The 16,501-nt window shown below is 43.5% G+C and overlaps 1 protein-coding gene across 1 annotated transcript in view; it reads right to left on the reverse strand.

Annotated features, from left to right (window-relative positions):
- The window catches only part of LOC138247388 (CD209 antigen-like protein C), a 177,705-nt gene that overhangs the window by 41,594 nt on the left and 119,610 nt on the right, over nt 1–16,501 (reverse strand). The window contains exon 5 of the mRNA XM_069202038.1: nt 6,147–6,253. Coding sequence (XP_069058139.1) covers nt 6,147–6,253 — 107 coding nt within the window. The remainder of the gene's footprint in view (nt 1–6,146; nt 6,254–16,501) is intronic.

Below are 16,501 nucleotides of genomic sequence, written 5' to 3' on the forward strand. Positions count from 1 at the left end.
AACCTTGGGTTTACAAAATACAGTACTAAACTGACCCTAACATCTGTTCTGAAGAAAAAAAAACAGTGAGTGTAAATCAGTAAAGAAATTCTCTAAGATGACTCATCAGGAAGTGGACGCCATATGAGCCTATGGAGGACCCATAGAACCATAGAACTACCCAAGAAACCAATGCCTTTGACTCAGCTGGTTGAGATAACCTCATAACATAAATAATGATATGTAATACACAGATCATGTTTCCAAATCTGAGGACGTCCTGCACAGTCAGACGCAAATGGTTAATTACAGATGAGAGTTTCTAAGCGGCTCTCTCAGTTATAATAGGTACTCAGCACCGTGTTGAAGAGGAGTGATGAAGAGGATTAACTGCCAATCTAGACATTTCTTCTGCTTGAGACTCTCATTTTAGTTGATATCGCACTTTATTCAAAATAATCGTCAAAAGGAGGATGTTGGAAAAAAAGTTTAATTCAGTATTCACTCTCTTCTAATATTTTGATGAGTTACTTGTATCATAGCTGATTTCAACCCAGGCCTTCATCTAGTTAAAGCCAATCTCCAGAACCTTTTACACATCACCTCGAAGCTTGAGAAACTTTGGAATCCCTATCTGACTGCTGGGATTAACAGAAACCCACACTCTACACTATATAATCTACCCACAAGGAGAAGGCCGAACTACTCCTGGCACGGGACATCGATCACTGAGAACTCATCAATCTTGTATTGGAGATCCAGACCTCATCCCAATCCCTCCTCCAGACCTTATAGGGTTACAGACTATCTGAGGCTGACATTCACTCCCTTCTGTTATCATATTCCACTATATATAAGGACTCGTCACCCTCTCTGGCCAATATCCAAACTATTCACTCCAACCCACTCAGAGAACCCAGTCTCAACTACATAACCTTGAACAAACACAGTCTATTGCATGTCGCTATAACACACCAAGAAACATTAGTAACCAAATCTCGTAGCAAGTCTATGCTTCTTAACTTCAGGACTGCGGTAAGACACACAGCTGACATCCCCAATTTGATCCTCTCACAAGATCTCAACCTCCTAAACTTAACTGAAATGTGGCTCAGTAAAACATTCTCACCCATTTAGTTCCACTTAACTATGACATCATCAGATTGGATAGTTTTGGAAGAGTTGGTGGTGGCATAGCATGCATCTACTGATCAACGGTTACCTTCAAACCTGCACAAACTGCTAAATTGTCCTTGTGTGAATTCCTAGTTATATAAATTTAGAACAATACATGTCAGTGTACAAACTACACACGATCTACCACTCCCGGGAAATAGTTAATCTTTCATCAAACAAGTAATGGAGACCATTTCATCCAACACAGACCTACACACCAACCAGATTTTCCTTGGGGATTTCAACATTCACTGGAATGATTTAAATGACCACATACTGAAAACCTTCAAGGCCATCCTTTTGGGTCGCCAACTTACCCAATCATGTAATGGCTCTACACACTATAGAGGCTCCAACCTAGATCTAATCATTGCCAAGGCTAATGTCATACTGGAAGCCATATCCCCCTGTGATTGGTCACATCATTACCTAATCTCCTTCCTCAACTGAGAAAAGGTGCTGATTAGACAGGGCCAACCTCTTAAACTGAAACAACGGTCCAGAGACTTGCAAAATATTAACCTAACTGATTTAAGTACTATTAGCAGCAACCTCCTCCCACAAACCTGATAACGGTGAATGATCTTACAGAACATTACATACAATCCATGTCAGATAGTCTTGATGTCATTACTGCAAAACAACTAAAAAGAATACCCAGTAGACACTACAAACCCTTTTTCAATGGCAACCTTAAAGAGGAAAGGCGTAACTTAAGGTATGCCAAGGGATCATGGAGACTCTTTCTCTCCTTAGCACACCTCAAACCCCTGAGGTTGACAAGAAATTCCTCAACAAACGCATCTGAAAGTCATAAGCAGATTACTTTAGTGCACAACTTGTCAACGCTATAAACAGAGCCAAACGACTATACAAAACATTGTCACACAACAAATAATTTGCAAATCTAACCACCATTTGGTAGTCCATGGATCACTGCCCAGTGGAGATGAATTCTCTGCCTACTTCTTTGAAGAGACCAAGAAGATTAATTAATAACTTCAAATCGCCTCACAGCGCCTACTAAGCCAGGTTTAACCCAGTCTCCTCCCAGTGCAGCCCCTGGTGGTATCCCCCTCACTGGTTATACTACAAAAAACAGTGCTATCTGGAATGCCTTGAAACTTCCAGATGAAGCCAAGATACTCAAAACAATACTATCTAAAAAACCCTCAACCCACTTCATTGATCCTCTGCCTGATAAGCTCCTCAAAGAGCCTAGATCATCCATACTCCCATTTAGGACTAAGATTGTAATTCCCTCTCTCTCTCTCTGTCTCTCTCTCTCTCTCTCTCTCTCTGGGCATGACTCCTGATTGCTTAAACAAAGGTCAAAACATCCTCATCCTAAAGAAACTGAATACCATGCTGTCCAACCCCATCAATTTCAGTTCAATTACCAACATCCTGACACTAGCAAAGTTACTTGAGAAATGCGTACACCTGCAACTCTGCAACCACATTGAGCAGTTTCATCTCCTTGACCATGCCAATCTGGCTTCAGAACGGTATCTCCACCATTAAGGGGAGGCCCGGTAACCCCACTGTATCTGGGCCAAATCTCAATACACCATTATCAGTATACCGAGGGGATAAATATATATATATATGTGTAAATATATCTCAAATGAAAACATCAATTAATCATTGAGGACAATTATTGTATTTCTTATTTCTAATATTTATTAATGTTTTTGTGTCTCCTTGTTTGTCTCTTATCCAAGGGTGGAATTGCAAATATACATAACTACATAACTAGATTACTGACATTGTACAAAAAGACAAATGACCTAACTAACAACATCCTAAAACCACAAAATTAAAAATTAAAGTCAATTTTGAATTTTTTATCTACAATTTCTAGCACTGAAGTCTGTCTTTGAAATAAGCTGCTGAACCTTCTTCCGGCAAACAGTCTTATAACAGGAGGTAATGGTATCTGGTATTGTTTTCTTTAGGGGTATTTCCTCCCAATGTTTATACACAAAACCATCTCATTTCCGTTGTTCCATCATTCCATAGTTTCAAGAACATTCCTCCAAAAGATTGTCAACGTGTTTCGGCCTTTCAACTTCTGGTCTCATCAGGACATCAAACACAGTGCCTTGTTATTATATATATAATTGCCTTTCATGGAGCTATTTTTCAGGGGGAAGATTGGCGTTCGTTTCATGTCATTCTTCTGTTACGAAGTGATCCTTAGTCTTCTTTCCTAAACGGACATCGGATGCGTAGGAAAACGCTGTCTGTATATCGGTATTCAAGACTTGAATATCGATATACGGACAGTGTTTTCCTACGTGTTTTCCTTCCTGTACATATAATGCTGGAAATGCCGCACCTCCTAATTACTGATTTTGTGTAGTGCAATAATAAACATGTGTAGTGCAAATAATAAACATGGATCTGCCTCTTAATTAGGGATTTTGGTATCAGAATGAATGAGTGTTGTCGGATTAGCTCCCTCTTTGTAGACACTCCCCTCTTAACATTTCACCAGATTGTTCCTGGTGAAATGTGCAGGGGGAAATTTCAGGATGTGTGCTGTTTTTCCACAGAACTTGTAATCTTCATTTTGATGAAAGCTCTTGTTCTTGTTTCAGTTCAAATCAGAGTTGTAACAGAACTAATAATGAGTCCTTATTGTATTGTATTGTATTGAGCTATTTGTAGAGCGCATTCCGGCAAAAGCATCGAAGCGCTAGTCAAACCAGGGACACAGGGAAAAAGAGCACAGACTACCCCAAAAGAGACTAATTTGCGAAAAGCCAAGTTTTAAGGCTTTTCCTAAAAGAGAGATGGATCGACATTTGACGAAGTGAGAGGGGCAGGCTATTCCAGAGCTTAGCTGCTTCCACCGTAAAGGCCCGGTCTCCCCATCTGGCCTTATTACAACGAGGCACCTTGATCATAAAAATGGAAGAGGATCTCAGATATCTCGACGGTTGATAAAGATGCAGAGTAGACTTCAAATAGTCGCATCCCTCCGACTGTAATGCTTTGTGAGTAAGAGAGAGTGTTTTAAAGATAATTCTCTTCTTAATCGGAAGCTAGTGTAAAGATGATACACATCTACTGGCTGATATAGACTGAGGGAGATTCAAGGTTAAACGTGCTGCCGCATTCTGAATTGACTGTAATTTATCTAAAGAAGATTTGCTCGCATTGAGCAGCAATGAATTACAATAGTCAAGTCTAGAAGTGACTTAACGCCAGCACCACAGGCCGCCTTCAGTCATCCTCTAAAAGATGTACAATTTTCTTAAGTGTTTTTAGTATCCAAAAGCAGACCTTGATTATATGATTAATCTGTAACTTAAAGGAGAGTGTGTCGTCAAAAATGATACCTATATTTTTTGCGGCGGGCACTGGTGACGGGCAACCCCCACAAGTGGGGGGCCACCAACTGTTGTCCCAAGGGGAGTTGTTACCACCAAAGCACATAGGGCCTGATTACAACTTTGGAGGACGGTGTTAAACCGTCCCAAAAGTGGAGGATATACCACCTACCGTATTACGAGTCCATTATATCCTATGGAACTCGTAATACGGTAGGTGGTATATCCACCACTTTTGGGACGGTTTAACACCGTCCTCCAAAGTTGTAATCAGGCCCATAATCACTGTCTTGTCCCCGTTGAGTTTAAGCCAGTTGCTAGCCATCCAATTGTTAATTGCTGTCATGCAGCATTGAAAATTCTCCTTTGTGTCCTCCCAATTACGAGAAACGGTCAAAATCACCTGCATATCATCTGCATAGGAGACAATCTGGACACCAAATTAACGTACCAGGTTCGCCAGAGGCGCCAAGTATAAATTAAAAAGTATTTCATTGTTTAAGCTGTATCCCTACCATAAAGAATCATACCAAAAGTTTAAACAGATTATTGTAGTATGACCCTGTTTACCTTGTAAACTCTATCTTTACTTTAGCTTGTGTGGCTCAGGCACAAAGGGGCAAACAGAAGACGTGTTCTTGAAGAAGACATGTCACCTTCACTCTCATACCTCCAGGATAACAGTCAGGCAGCAACAGCCCGTCGTAATGGGTGAAGGGGCCATGCCCCGCTCATCTTATGCCCAGAAAGAAAAGTGTCTGTCAGGCTGAGCAATGGTCAGCCTGACAGACACTCTTCTTGTTAAGGTCAGGCAGCCGGGAGCTGGACATGCACTAAATGCGTAGGCTCCTGGCTGCCTGAGAACTTTGCTGGGCTAAATACATCACAGCTCCTCTGGGTGTGACCTCTTCAGCCTGGCAAAGTACCTTGAGCCCCCTCCCCCCCACTTATGAGGAGGGGGAGTGTCACTGATTACCTCAGACCTGGGCTTTTCAGCTCTTAGTCCTGAAGTGCCCAGGCAGAGTGCCAATTGCTGACACCTCGTCACAGAGTTGAGTGGGATCAGCAGTCTCACTGACCAGAACCCACTCCAAGGCAGAGCTGCTCAGGTAAGTGTGATTTTTTAAAAAGGTTTGGTGCGTGCATGCCTGCATGAATATATGGGAGTGAGTGTTGTGAAAGGATATTGTGTGTGTTTGTGTGTGTGTGCACATTTGGGTATGCATGTGTGTCAGTCTGCGTTTATGTGTGCAATTGTGTCTCATTCGGTCACCCCCCTACTGCAGCCAGGTAAGGTGGACAAAGTTAACGATTAATGGGCTGATTACAAGTTCAGTACTAACTTCCAGTGCACAAAGCTGAAACTTAGAGTTCTGTGATAATTATCCCACTCTTGAAGTTTTTCCAGCAGGTCAAACCTACTTAAATATATGGGTGAAGAGATGCAGGAAAAGAAAAACATGTAGAAAATGATGCACTTAAAACAACTCAGCATGTTATATCTTATTTTCAAGTTGTAAACTTATAAGAGGAGGTACTTACCATGTCCACTTGTCTAAACTGAGTCAGAGAGATTGACATTTAAGTAATCAAAGGTTCTCATAATTAGTTCTATTATGAGAATATATTTATATCGCCAACCTAAATACTTACGCAGTTTCATTAATCAAAATGGTTTCATCTTCCCATATAAACAGGCCTCTTTCATTCTTTGACAGCCCGATCCAGGTGATTCCATGGATTCTCTGGGATAGAAATATCTGAAAGTCAAATGTTAAAGAACTCTGCTCAGCAAAATACATGCGAATAAAAGGCTACATTCGCATAAGCAAAATTTGGGTGGATATTTACCACTTTCTGTTCAAGCACTGAAGGAAATTAATCCCCACTCTTGCAAAGAATTTCTAATGATTTGGTCGCTTGAACATCTCAATGTGAAATGCTGCACACAGCTTTAGAAAGCAACATATAATAGTGTGCACCAGTGATAGTCTGCATAAACTGAGGTGGGGTAGGGGACAGAGCACAATGCTGATGGGTCTGTTCAAGGCAGTACATAATAACAACCCAACTTGATCTGCGTTAGTGGTGTAACAAAACCTGAAGGAGCCCCCCTACAAAATACATGGAGGGCTCCTCCTCAGGACTCACTCAGAAGCTCTCAGGCCTGGAGACTGTGCTGAGGGGGCCCCCTGGATCCTGCCCATCCCTGCACAGCAGGGGCTGAGGGGGCCTTGTTAGGCCACTGATCTGTGCAAGATATAGACCTAAGCATCATCAATCATCCTAGTAGTAGGGGCTAGACAGAACTGTGATTGAGAGCAGAGAAGCATTTGTAGCACTAAGTGAGCTGTAGGGGTAACAGGCAATTAACTGTTTTCATAAACATTAGTCAAGAATTTTTGAAGCTCTCTAAATTGTTGCGAGAGGCATTTGCCCTAACGTCAGGGAGAAATTGCATGAAAGACATAGAGGACGTTAAACAGACCATGGAGGGCAACATTCACTACACTATTGAGTCAGAAGAATGAGTAAATATGTTGAATGATTAAGAACCTATTGCACAGGCAGCAGCAGATATTGTTTGACCAATATCTGGTAGTTGGTATCTATTATACATGTAAGGTATTGTTGACAACGTTTCACACCTGCAATATGTTGGGACATAAGGTGGTTTAAGAAGCAAAAAGTTAAAATTGGTGGGTTTATATATGGCCAATAGGCATAGGGCAGCACCGCAGGTCCTCTTGCAGCGGTGCCTTATGCCAATGTGAAAGGGCAAGAATGCACTATATTTATGCAATATGGGGCATTCCTGTCCTTTCCCCCTGTGCTGCCGCACCATTGGCTGCCTAGTGCCAATGCAGCCCCCCCTGCTCCATGGTGCAAGAGTACGTGCGTTGCATGCAGGATTGTTTTTGTGCCGGAAGGGGAACCTTTCTACAGAAAAACAATCCTGAGAGGCATTTTCCTATTTCTATGTGTCGGTACACATAGAAAGAGGAAAAAACAAGAAGAAACAAATATATTTCTCCTTGTTACGGGTGCTCTTGGGAGGCATAAAGTTATGTGATTAAGTAAATCTGGAGCAGCAGCAAAATCCATGGGTATTGCATGGAAAAACCCATCACAACACACAAGGAATGCCTCCCTGATGCAAAGTAAGACAACACTGTGACGTGTGCTGCTTTGTCTTACTCCATATCTATGAGGCCATTCAAAGCCAAGCAAAGTGGTGTTGCATGGCCTCCTAGATATGGTTGAGAGTCTTGTGCCGGCAGAGCCTCAAAAAAAGTGACGCTTGGGCGGAGCAAGCCTGTCATGCATATGTCCCTTTTTATAAGCAAATTGAGGGGATAAAAAACATGTGGAATTAATGCATCCTATGGACTGATCTCCATGATGGAAAAGGATGCTCATAAGGTTTTATCATGCCCTCATTATAGAAATCATGGCTCGCTCTTAGTAAGCAAAGAAGAATCACAAGTTTAACTTCTGTCTTCCAGCATGGTATTGGGTAAAACAGCTGCCCCTACATGTGCTCTGAGTGCTGCTTAGCCACTGCCACAAATGCTAGTCCAGCATTCTATACTGAGTGGGGACAATAAGCAGAGGAATGGGAATGGCCAGCAGAATATTTGTAAAAGGGAAAATGGTGATTGCGAACAAGAGAGAGAAAGCACGCTCAAGTGTAGGTCATGTCTCTCACGCATTTGAGATGCTGTTTTGAGGTATTTAAAGGAACCCCACACACCACTGGTACAGCACGCTTGACTATACTGAAATAGCAAACGGTAAGTAATAGTAGTGCCAGGATGCTGACATGTATAATATCTACCCTATTTGCACTTACTTGATACTCCTTAAGGGAAATTCAGTAACTAACACAGGAAGTACCCAGTTACCTTCCTTAAGATCTAGAGTACCAAGAGAAGCTGAGAAGAGGTGGTTGTGTCCTATGTCACCCAGCAGATTAAAGTTAATGGAAGATAGATATTCAAAAGCATACGAAGGAAGAACAGAAGGAAACAAAAGGAAAAAGGTAGAACAAAACAAAGGTGCAGGAAAAAGCCAAAGCATTGATTGAACTAAGTGGGCAGGAACCATGCAAATAAGCAATTGCAAGGCAACTTGCTCCAGCTGCCCAGCCTCTCTTCCTAAAAAATTACCAAGGGTGTGATCCTACTGCAATCTGAATAGCATCTTTGACCTGGAAAGCCTGTCTCTCAGCCCCAGTTTTTTTTATTAACAGGTCTCCAGAGTCTCCATCTTCGAAGAATTCTCAATTTGCCCTTCTTCCGGCTATTTCGTATTCTGGCAAGTGAATCTTGCTTGCTTTATTCCTGATTCATGACAGCTATGTGCTAAGCAGAGAATCTCAAGATATGCCTCTTGTCAAAGCAGTCAATACTTATTCCTCTTCAGCCTGCAGCAAGCCAAATCACCAGTTATTTAAATGACCTAGTATGTGATCTTACTGCAGTTGGATTGGCTGACCTTCTCTGTGTGCCTTGGAAGACGTGGCTCTGGTCCCAAAGTCCCAGTCTCCTTTGAACCGGTCTCCACAGTCCCTATTCTAGTGTTCTCATTCCGCCTTTATTCTAGATCCTTCTCCCTCAGGTAAGCAGACCTCGCCAGCTCTGTCCATGTGTTGGCAGGTAGGTGTCCATGAGTCATGGCAGCCATGCACTAAGCACACAATCTCAAGATGTGCCTCTTGTAAAATCAGTGAATACTTTTTCTGCTTCAACACCAGAAGGCCTGAAGTAAGCCTTTGACTTTAATATTGGCACAGATATAGCAGTTGGCTGACTGAGTTCAAGTTTTGGAAGACAAAGTTTTCCAGCAAGGCACTGTGTACAGCTATAGGCAGTGAGGGTGCCACAAAGTTGGATATGCCATCATCAAGCTCCTGCTGAAGCCACTGGTTTAGGCGACTGCCACCTTCTTTTTTCAAGCATTTTATTTCAATATGAATTTGGTGGATGACTATAAACACAGTCACCATTAATCTATATTATAATATTGACCATTTAGGTCACTTCATTGCTGTGATTGATTTGCTGCAACAATTGATTTGCTACCTTGTCCTGAGCCAAGATATTACCTTTGAACATAGATGTAAGAAATTGGTTTATTGGTTGAGGTGGGTGACAACCTCACTCAAGCAAACACCACAATCCTTGTCAGGGTGAACCACAAACATCACTAAATGAACATGTTCTTAACCCTCTGGTAGCTTGGAAAAAAAGCAGTCAGGTTTAACATAAAGGTGATGTGTAAGGTGTCTGTGCACCACTCAGACAGTAATAAAATGAAAACAAAATACAAGAACAATCTCACACCACGTCAGAGAAAACTTTAATAGACAAAATAAGACCAAAACAACAAAAATCCAATCAGTAAAACTGGAGATATGCAGTTTTAAATTTTTAGGAAAGTATAGCACATAAAAGCACAAAGGGCCAGATGTATCAAACGTTTTTGCATTCGCAAACTGTGCGAATCACAAAATTCGGCTGTTTGCAAATGCAAAAATGCCTTTCACAATGTATGAAAGGCATTTGCAGTGCAATTTTAAGGAATCGCAAAAATAGCGATTCCTTAAAATTGCAACCCCATTTAGAGAATCACAAATTGCGATTCTCTAAATAGGAAATCGCAAATAAGGAATCCCTATTTGCGATTTCCAAAGCACATGTATCATGCATTTCCTAAATGCAAATTGGGCATTTAGGAAATGCAATTACCACCAAATCCAATTTAGTGGTAAGTATGTGCATTTGTTAAAAATGCATTATAAATGCATTTTTTAAAATTACATGTAGTGCACACAGGCCCATAGGGCATGTGCGTGCTTCACATGTCCGCAAATGTGTTTTTGGGGTGCATCAGAGGACGTCTCAGCACCTTGGGGTTTGCATTACCTAATTTGCGAATTCCTAACTAGAATTCACAATTTGGGAAATGCAAAATCATTCGTACCTATGTGCCTACAGGCCCATAGGGATGAATGGAGTCGCATTCTCTATTTGGGATTCGGTAATAGCATTTTGCGAGTTTTAAGAAATCGCTATTACAGAATCGCAAATTTTATACATACCATTTTACATTTCTTAAATAGTGATTTCTTTTTAAAAAATTTGCTATTTAAGAAATGCAAATCGGATTTTTGATACATCTAGCCCATAGCGCCATGCTAGACCAGAGGGAAGTCACAAGTTCAGGATGACAGCGATAGAGTGGTTGCCAGATACAGAGACCAGGTTAGTTCTGCTGAAAAAGTTACCTTTGTAAAGAGTCCAGTTTGTGGTGGAGGAGGCTGTGAGGAGCAGGGAGAAATCACAGATGGTCAAGGTAGCCAAGGATCTGGTTGGGAGTCACGGAAGGCTGTTGCTGGAGCTTCACATTAATAATCCTCTCTGGCTGTCATTGCTGTAGAGTGAAGGGCAGATGTTACATTACCGGTCGTTGCTGGTAGTCACTGTAGCACGAATACTCTGGTTGACAGGAGGCTCTCGGTAGTAGTTGTCATGGTCAGCAGAATCTCAGCATGAATGGGTCAGTTTGAGGTTGCGAAAAGCCCAAAACTTGAGGATTTCACCTTTACTTGTAGAGGAGTTCACTCCAAGACCTGAGGAGGCACCCCTTGGGGATCACTCTAGCAGAGGTCAGCAGGGCTCAGGCAGGTCCAGTTGCAAGTCCAGTGCAGCAGGTCTGCTGGGCAGTTGCAGGGAGGCCTCTGGAGCGTGTTGTAATCCTGTAGCCCAGACAAGAGGTCAGCCAACTGACCCTTTGAGTCACTCAGGTCACCTGGGGGAAAATGCAAGCCTCAAGTGACAGGGCAGTCTTCAGAGGCACTATGCAGGACTCAAGAAGCAGGCCAGTCCTTTGAGAAACAAGACGTGCCTTAGGAAGAAGGACACTCCTCAAGAGTGGCTCAGAAGGTACAACATTTATACCTGAAGTGGGGGAATTTTCTAAGCTACCTCCATGTCTGGATTTGTAAAGTTCTTCTTTTTCCCTGCTAAGCCTCCAAGACGTCTGGGGTGACAAGATACTAGTGTCAGGTTTTTTTGTATGCTGGAGGCAAGCCCTTTGAAATATAATTGGGGCAGGGAACAATTTCACCCCAACCATTCTGGCACAATGACTATTACAAGCATAGCAGTAGTGGAAGGAATGTCCAGCACTATGGCCTTCCCACAAATGTGATTGATAAGCAAAGCAAAACATGAAGTATAATGTGCTACCACAGACAGTACCTCTGCTGCTGATAGGTTCACCCAGATATACTTCTTAAGCAGAGACTGATACAACCTACAATAAACGCCTGGAGCACATGTCAAGTAGTAATAAATGGAGCCAAAACCTAAGTCACTGGCTGTAAAAACGTTTTTTTTAACCATGTATTTTTTGTAGGATTAAAATACATGATTTAATAAATAAGTGTTTACAGCAAGAGACTTAGATTTGGCTCAACATATTACTACTTGACGTTTGCTTCAGGCATTTCTTATACATTCCGGTACAATGGCCCTTCCTGCGACATTGTTCACTGTCTGGGCCCAATACGCATTGTTAATGCGCAAGCCATTAACAGGTCCCCGCAGCTAGAATCTTCTAGAAGACTCCAAAAGAAATGCCCAAAGCCTCAGCAACTGACTCACCACCTGTGCAAGCAGCCTGGCACCCCTCAAAACCAACAAACCCAGACAAGCCACCAAACACAAAAGGTAGTACACAGACACCCTCAGGAATACCAAGAGACACTGCAAACAACTGGAGAGGAAGTGGCGATCCTCAACAAAGCCCACCATCAAGACTGCCTTTAAGGACTCTTTTAGTGCAGACCACCATGACTTGAAAGATGGCAGGAAGACAGCCCTGTCCCATAGGATTGAAAATGGCAGCAACAAATCTAAAGAACTCTTTGTGATCATCAGAGAATTCACTCTTCCCGCAGCTTCATCCAACACCATCACCCCATCACAAGGCCTCTGCAACAAGATCATCCACACCTACAAGAACTTTGACCTGCAACCTCTCCCCACAATATGACCATCATCACCAGCCCCCACCACAGGAGCCCCCTCTCTAACCAACCAGACACCGGTGACCGCTGATGAAACTGCCACAACCATGGCATCTACTCATTCGGGTGCCCACTTGTATCCTTGCCCTTTCCCCAGTTCATCATCAACGCTTCCACCTCCACAGCCATGTTCCTGGACACCTGGAAACACAACAATATCTTCTGACGACCCAGAAATCCTCAGCAACTATCGGCCCATCTCACTGCTTCCATTCCCATCTAAAATCATGGAAAAGACTATCAACATCAAGCTCTCTCAATACACTGAACATCACAAAAACCTGAACCAGTCTCAATTAGGCATCGGAAGCAATCATAGCACAGACAGCCCTCTGGAACAGACGATAATCACATCATCATGGACCAAAGACACTCTGCTGCACTTATTCTTCTCAACCTCGCTGCTGCCTTTGACACGGTCTCCCACCATACCCTCCTCACCAGACTGCATGACACAGCAATTCAAGGTGCAGTCTTCCAATGATTGTCCTTATTCCTAACAGGAAAAACGCAGTAGGTCAGACTGCTCCTATCACCTCTGAACCCAAAGACGTCATTTCGATGTCCTGCAAGGTTCTTCCCAGAGCCCCACCCTCTCCAAAATCTACATAGCCCCCCTGGCAAAAATCATTTGTACCCAGGGTCACAACATCATCTCATATGCTGACAACACTCAGCTCATCCTGTCCCTCTGTAAAGACCACATCAACAACAAATACTACTTCAAAAGAAGGATGACTGAGGTTGCTGCCTGGATGTGCACAAACTGCCTAAAGCTCAATGATGGATCCAGCTTCTGTTCCTGGGACATCACCTGGTGGCCTGCCAACTTATGTCCCACCCCCACACCCACTGACCAGGCAAGAAACCGGAACATAATCCTGGACACCGACCTCACCATGAGACCCCAAATCAATGCTGTCCCCTCCGCCTGCTTCAACATCCTCTGCATGCTCAAGAAGATCTTCAAATGGCATCCCAAGGACCCCAGGAAAACCGTCACCCAGGCCCTGGTCATGAGCAAACTGAACTACAGCAATGCCCTCTATTTTTGCATCTCCTCCCACCCCATACACTGCTGCAAGATTGGTGCTCAACCTCCCAAACAGCACCAAAATCTCGCCACACCTCTATGAACTCCACTGGCTCCCTGTCCAGAAATGCTGCCAATTCAAGAGACTCACCGATGCATACAAGGCACTGCACAAGACAGGCCACGAAGACCTCAATCACCAACTTCACTCCCACCAACGAATCTGAAACCCCTGCTCAGCATTCCTCCCATTCGCACATAAACCCCAGAGTCACAAAAATAGGACTGGTCTGCTCATTCTCCTACCTAGCAGCAACAACCTAGAACAACCTCTCCCAGGACATCAGAGCAGTCACCATGATAATGAATTTCAGCAAGAGACTGAAGACATGGCTTTTCAAATGACTACCTGTCTGCCAGCACCTACTCAATGCCTGGATACCCTTGTGGGTGATTAGCTTGCGCTTTACATGTCCACGTTATATTATATTACACTACAGAAGCTTTTAGGCAGGAAAATGCCTACTTTCTAAAATGGCATTTTCAAAATTGTCCAAACATGCATTTCTACTTGCTCTCAATCAAAAGTTATCACTTATTAAATGTAATAAGGCAACCCAATGCTATCCTATTGGAGAGGTAGACTTAACAGAAATAAAAAAAGTTGTTCAGGAGTTTTTGACTACCAGGACATGTAAAACTTAAATACACATCCTACTTTTCAAATACAATGCACCTTGCCCTGTGGGCTGTCTAGGGCCTACATTAGGAGTGATCTATATGTTTGAAAAGGGAAGATTTAGGCTTGGCAAAAGGCTTATTTTGCCAGGTAGAATTGGCAGTTTAAAACTGCACTACATGCTGCAATGGCAGGCCTGAGACAAGTTTTAAAGTGCTAATTTAGGGCCATATTTATACTTTTTGACGCAAAACTGCGCTAACGCAGTTTTGCGTCAAAAAAATTAGCGCTGGCTAACGCCATTCTGAAGCGCCATGTGGGCACCGTATTTATTGAATGACGTTAGCCGGCGTTAGCCGCCGGCACCGTCTGGTGTGCGTTAAAAAAAACGACGTACACCAGGTAGCGCCGGCGTAGGGGGATATGGGGCTTGGGCGTCAAGAAATGGGGCAAGTCAGGTTGAGGCAATTTTTTCGCCTCAACCCGATTTGCGCCATTTTTTTTCACTCCCAACCCCCATAGAAATGACTCCTGTCTTAGCAAAGACAGGAGTCATGCCCCCTTGCCCAATGGCCATGCCCAGGGGACTTCTGTCCCCTGGGCATGGTCATTGGGCATAGTGGCATGTAGGGGGGCCCAAATCAGGCCCCCCTATGCCACAAAAAAAAATAAAAAAAAACACTTTCCTGAACTTACCTTAATGTCCCTGGGATGGGTCCCTCCAGCCTTGGGTGTCCTCCTGGGGTGGGCAAGGGTGACAGGGGGTGTCCCTGGGGGCATGGGAGGGCACCTCTGGGCTCCTTCAGAGCCCACAGGTCCCTTAACGCCTGCCTTTTGCAGGCGCTAAAAAACGGCGCAAAATCGGCCGTATGTCATTTTTTTTGACCCGCCCACTCCCGGGCGTGATTTTTGCCCGGGAGTATAAATCCGACGCACATGCCTCGGAGTCGATTTTTTAGACGGGAACGTCTACCTTGCATATAATTAACGCAAAGTAGGTGTCCACGCTAAAAAATGACGCTAACTCCATGGACTTTAGCGCTAGACGCGTCTAACGCCAAAGTATAAATATGGAGTTAGTTTTGCGTCGGAATTGCGTAAAAAAAAACAACGCAATTCCGGCGCAAACAGAGTATAAATATGCCCCTTAGTGGGTGGCACAATGAGAGTTGTAGGCCCACTAGTAATATTCAATTTACATACCCTGGGTACATGTAGTACCATGTACTAAGGACTTTTAAGTAAATTAAATGTGCCAATCAGGTGCGGGCCAATGTTACCATGTTTTACGGAGAGAGTACAAGCCCTTTAGCACTGGGCAGTGGTAAAGTGCACAGAGTCCAAGTGCCAACAAATATGAATTTCAGAAAACAGGAGGAGTAAAGGCAAAAAGTTTGCGGAAAGACCACACCAAGGATGTCAGGTCCAACAGTAGACAGTTTTATGGTTTTCAAAATCCTCCAGCTGAAAGCTGTAGTCAGACAATGTTCCATGAGTCCAGCTCCCGTTACTGGAGGGGCCTGCGGAAAGAGTTTGCAGCACCACAAAAAAACTCTGAGTAAGGTGCCATGGGTGCACCCTTCCTGAGGAATCCTCAAAATATTGGAAGAGTCCTCCAGAGGTGAAAAACATGACTAAGTGCCTCTTTTCTCTAATTGCTTAACGCTCCTCCTGGTCACTTCTGCAGCTCTCAGGTCTATCTCCAGTCAGGGCTCTTGCAGGGTCCAACACACTGTGGTCAGCTGAGTCTTGATGGAGTCAGGAGCCCTTCTTCTTTTTGTATCTCTGAAGCAGTCAAACAGTAGGCAAGCATGTGACACTTAGGCAACACCTCTAGGCCCTGGCTACCAGGAGGAGGCAGGTGTCATCCAGTCATTTTCTTGCAGCAGGATCTCCTTTCATCAGGTGTTGCCTTTCCATATCTAAGAATGGTCTGAGATGGTAATAGGGAGGAAGCAGACTAAACCTGTGCACTGGTCAGTGATTGGAGTGTTTTTCCCACTTTATCATGTGTACTTTCTCACCCTTTGCCCACTTGCATGCATCTTTACTGTAAAAAGTCTGTGAAGTACTAAATCCAAAATGGTTTAACCCTCTTCTTTCATGAGAAGGGGCTACAGTTATCACCAATCTATGCTCTATTTAGATGAGGTATCCACCCTCTCTCAGGGCCAAGAACTGGTTTTCGCCCATTGGGACTA

This window comes from Pleurodeles waltl, chromosome 7, assembly GCF_031143425.1.
Source record: "Pleurodeles waltl isolate 20211129_DDA chromosome 7, aPleWal1.hap1.20221129, whole genome shotgun sequence".
NCBI lineage: Eukaryota > Metazoa > Chordata > Amphibia > Caudata > Salamandridae > Pleurodeles > Pleurodeles waltl.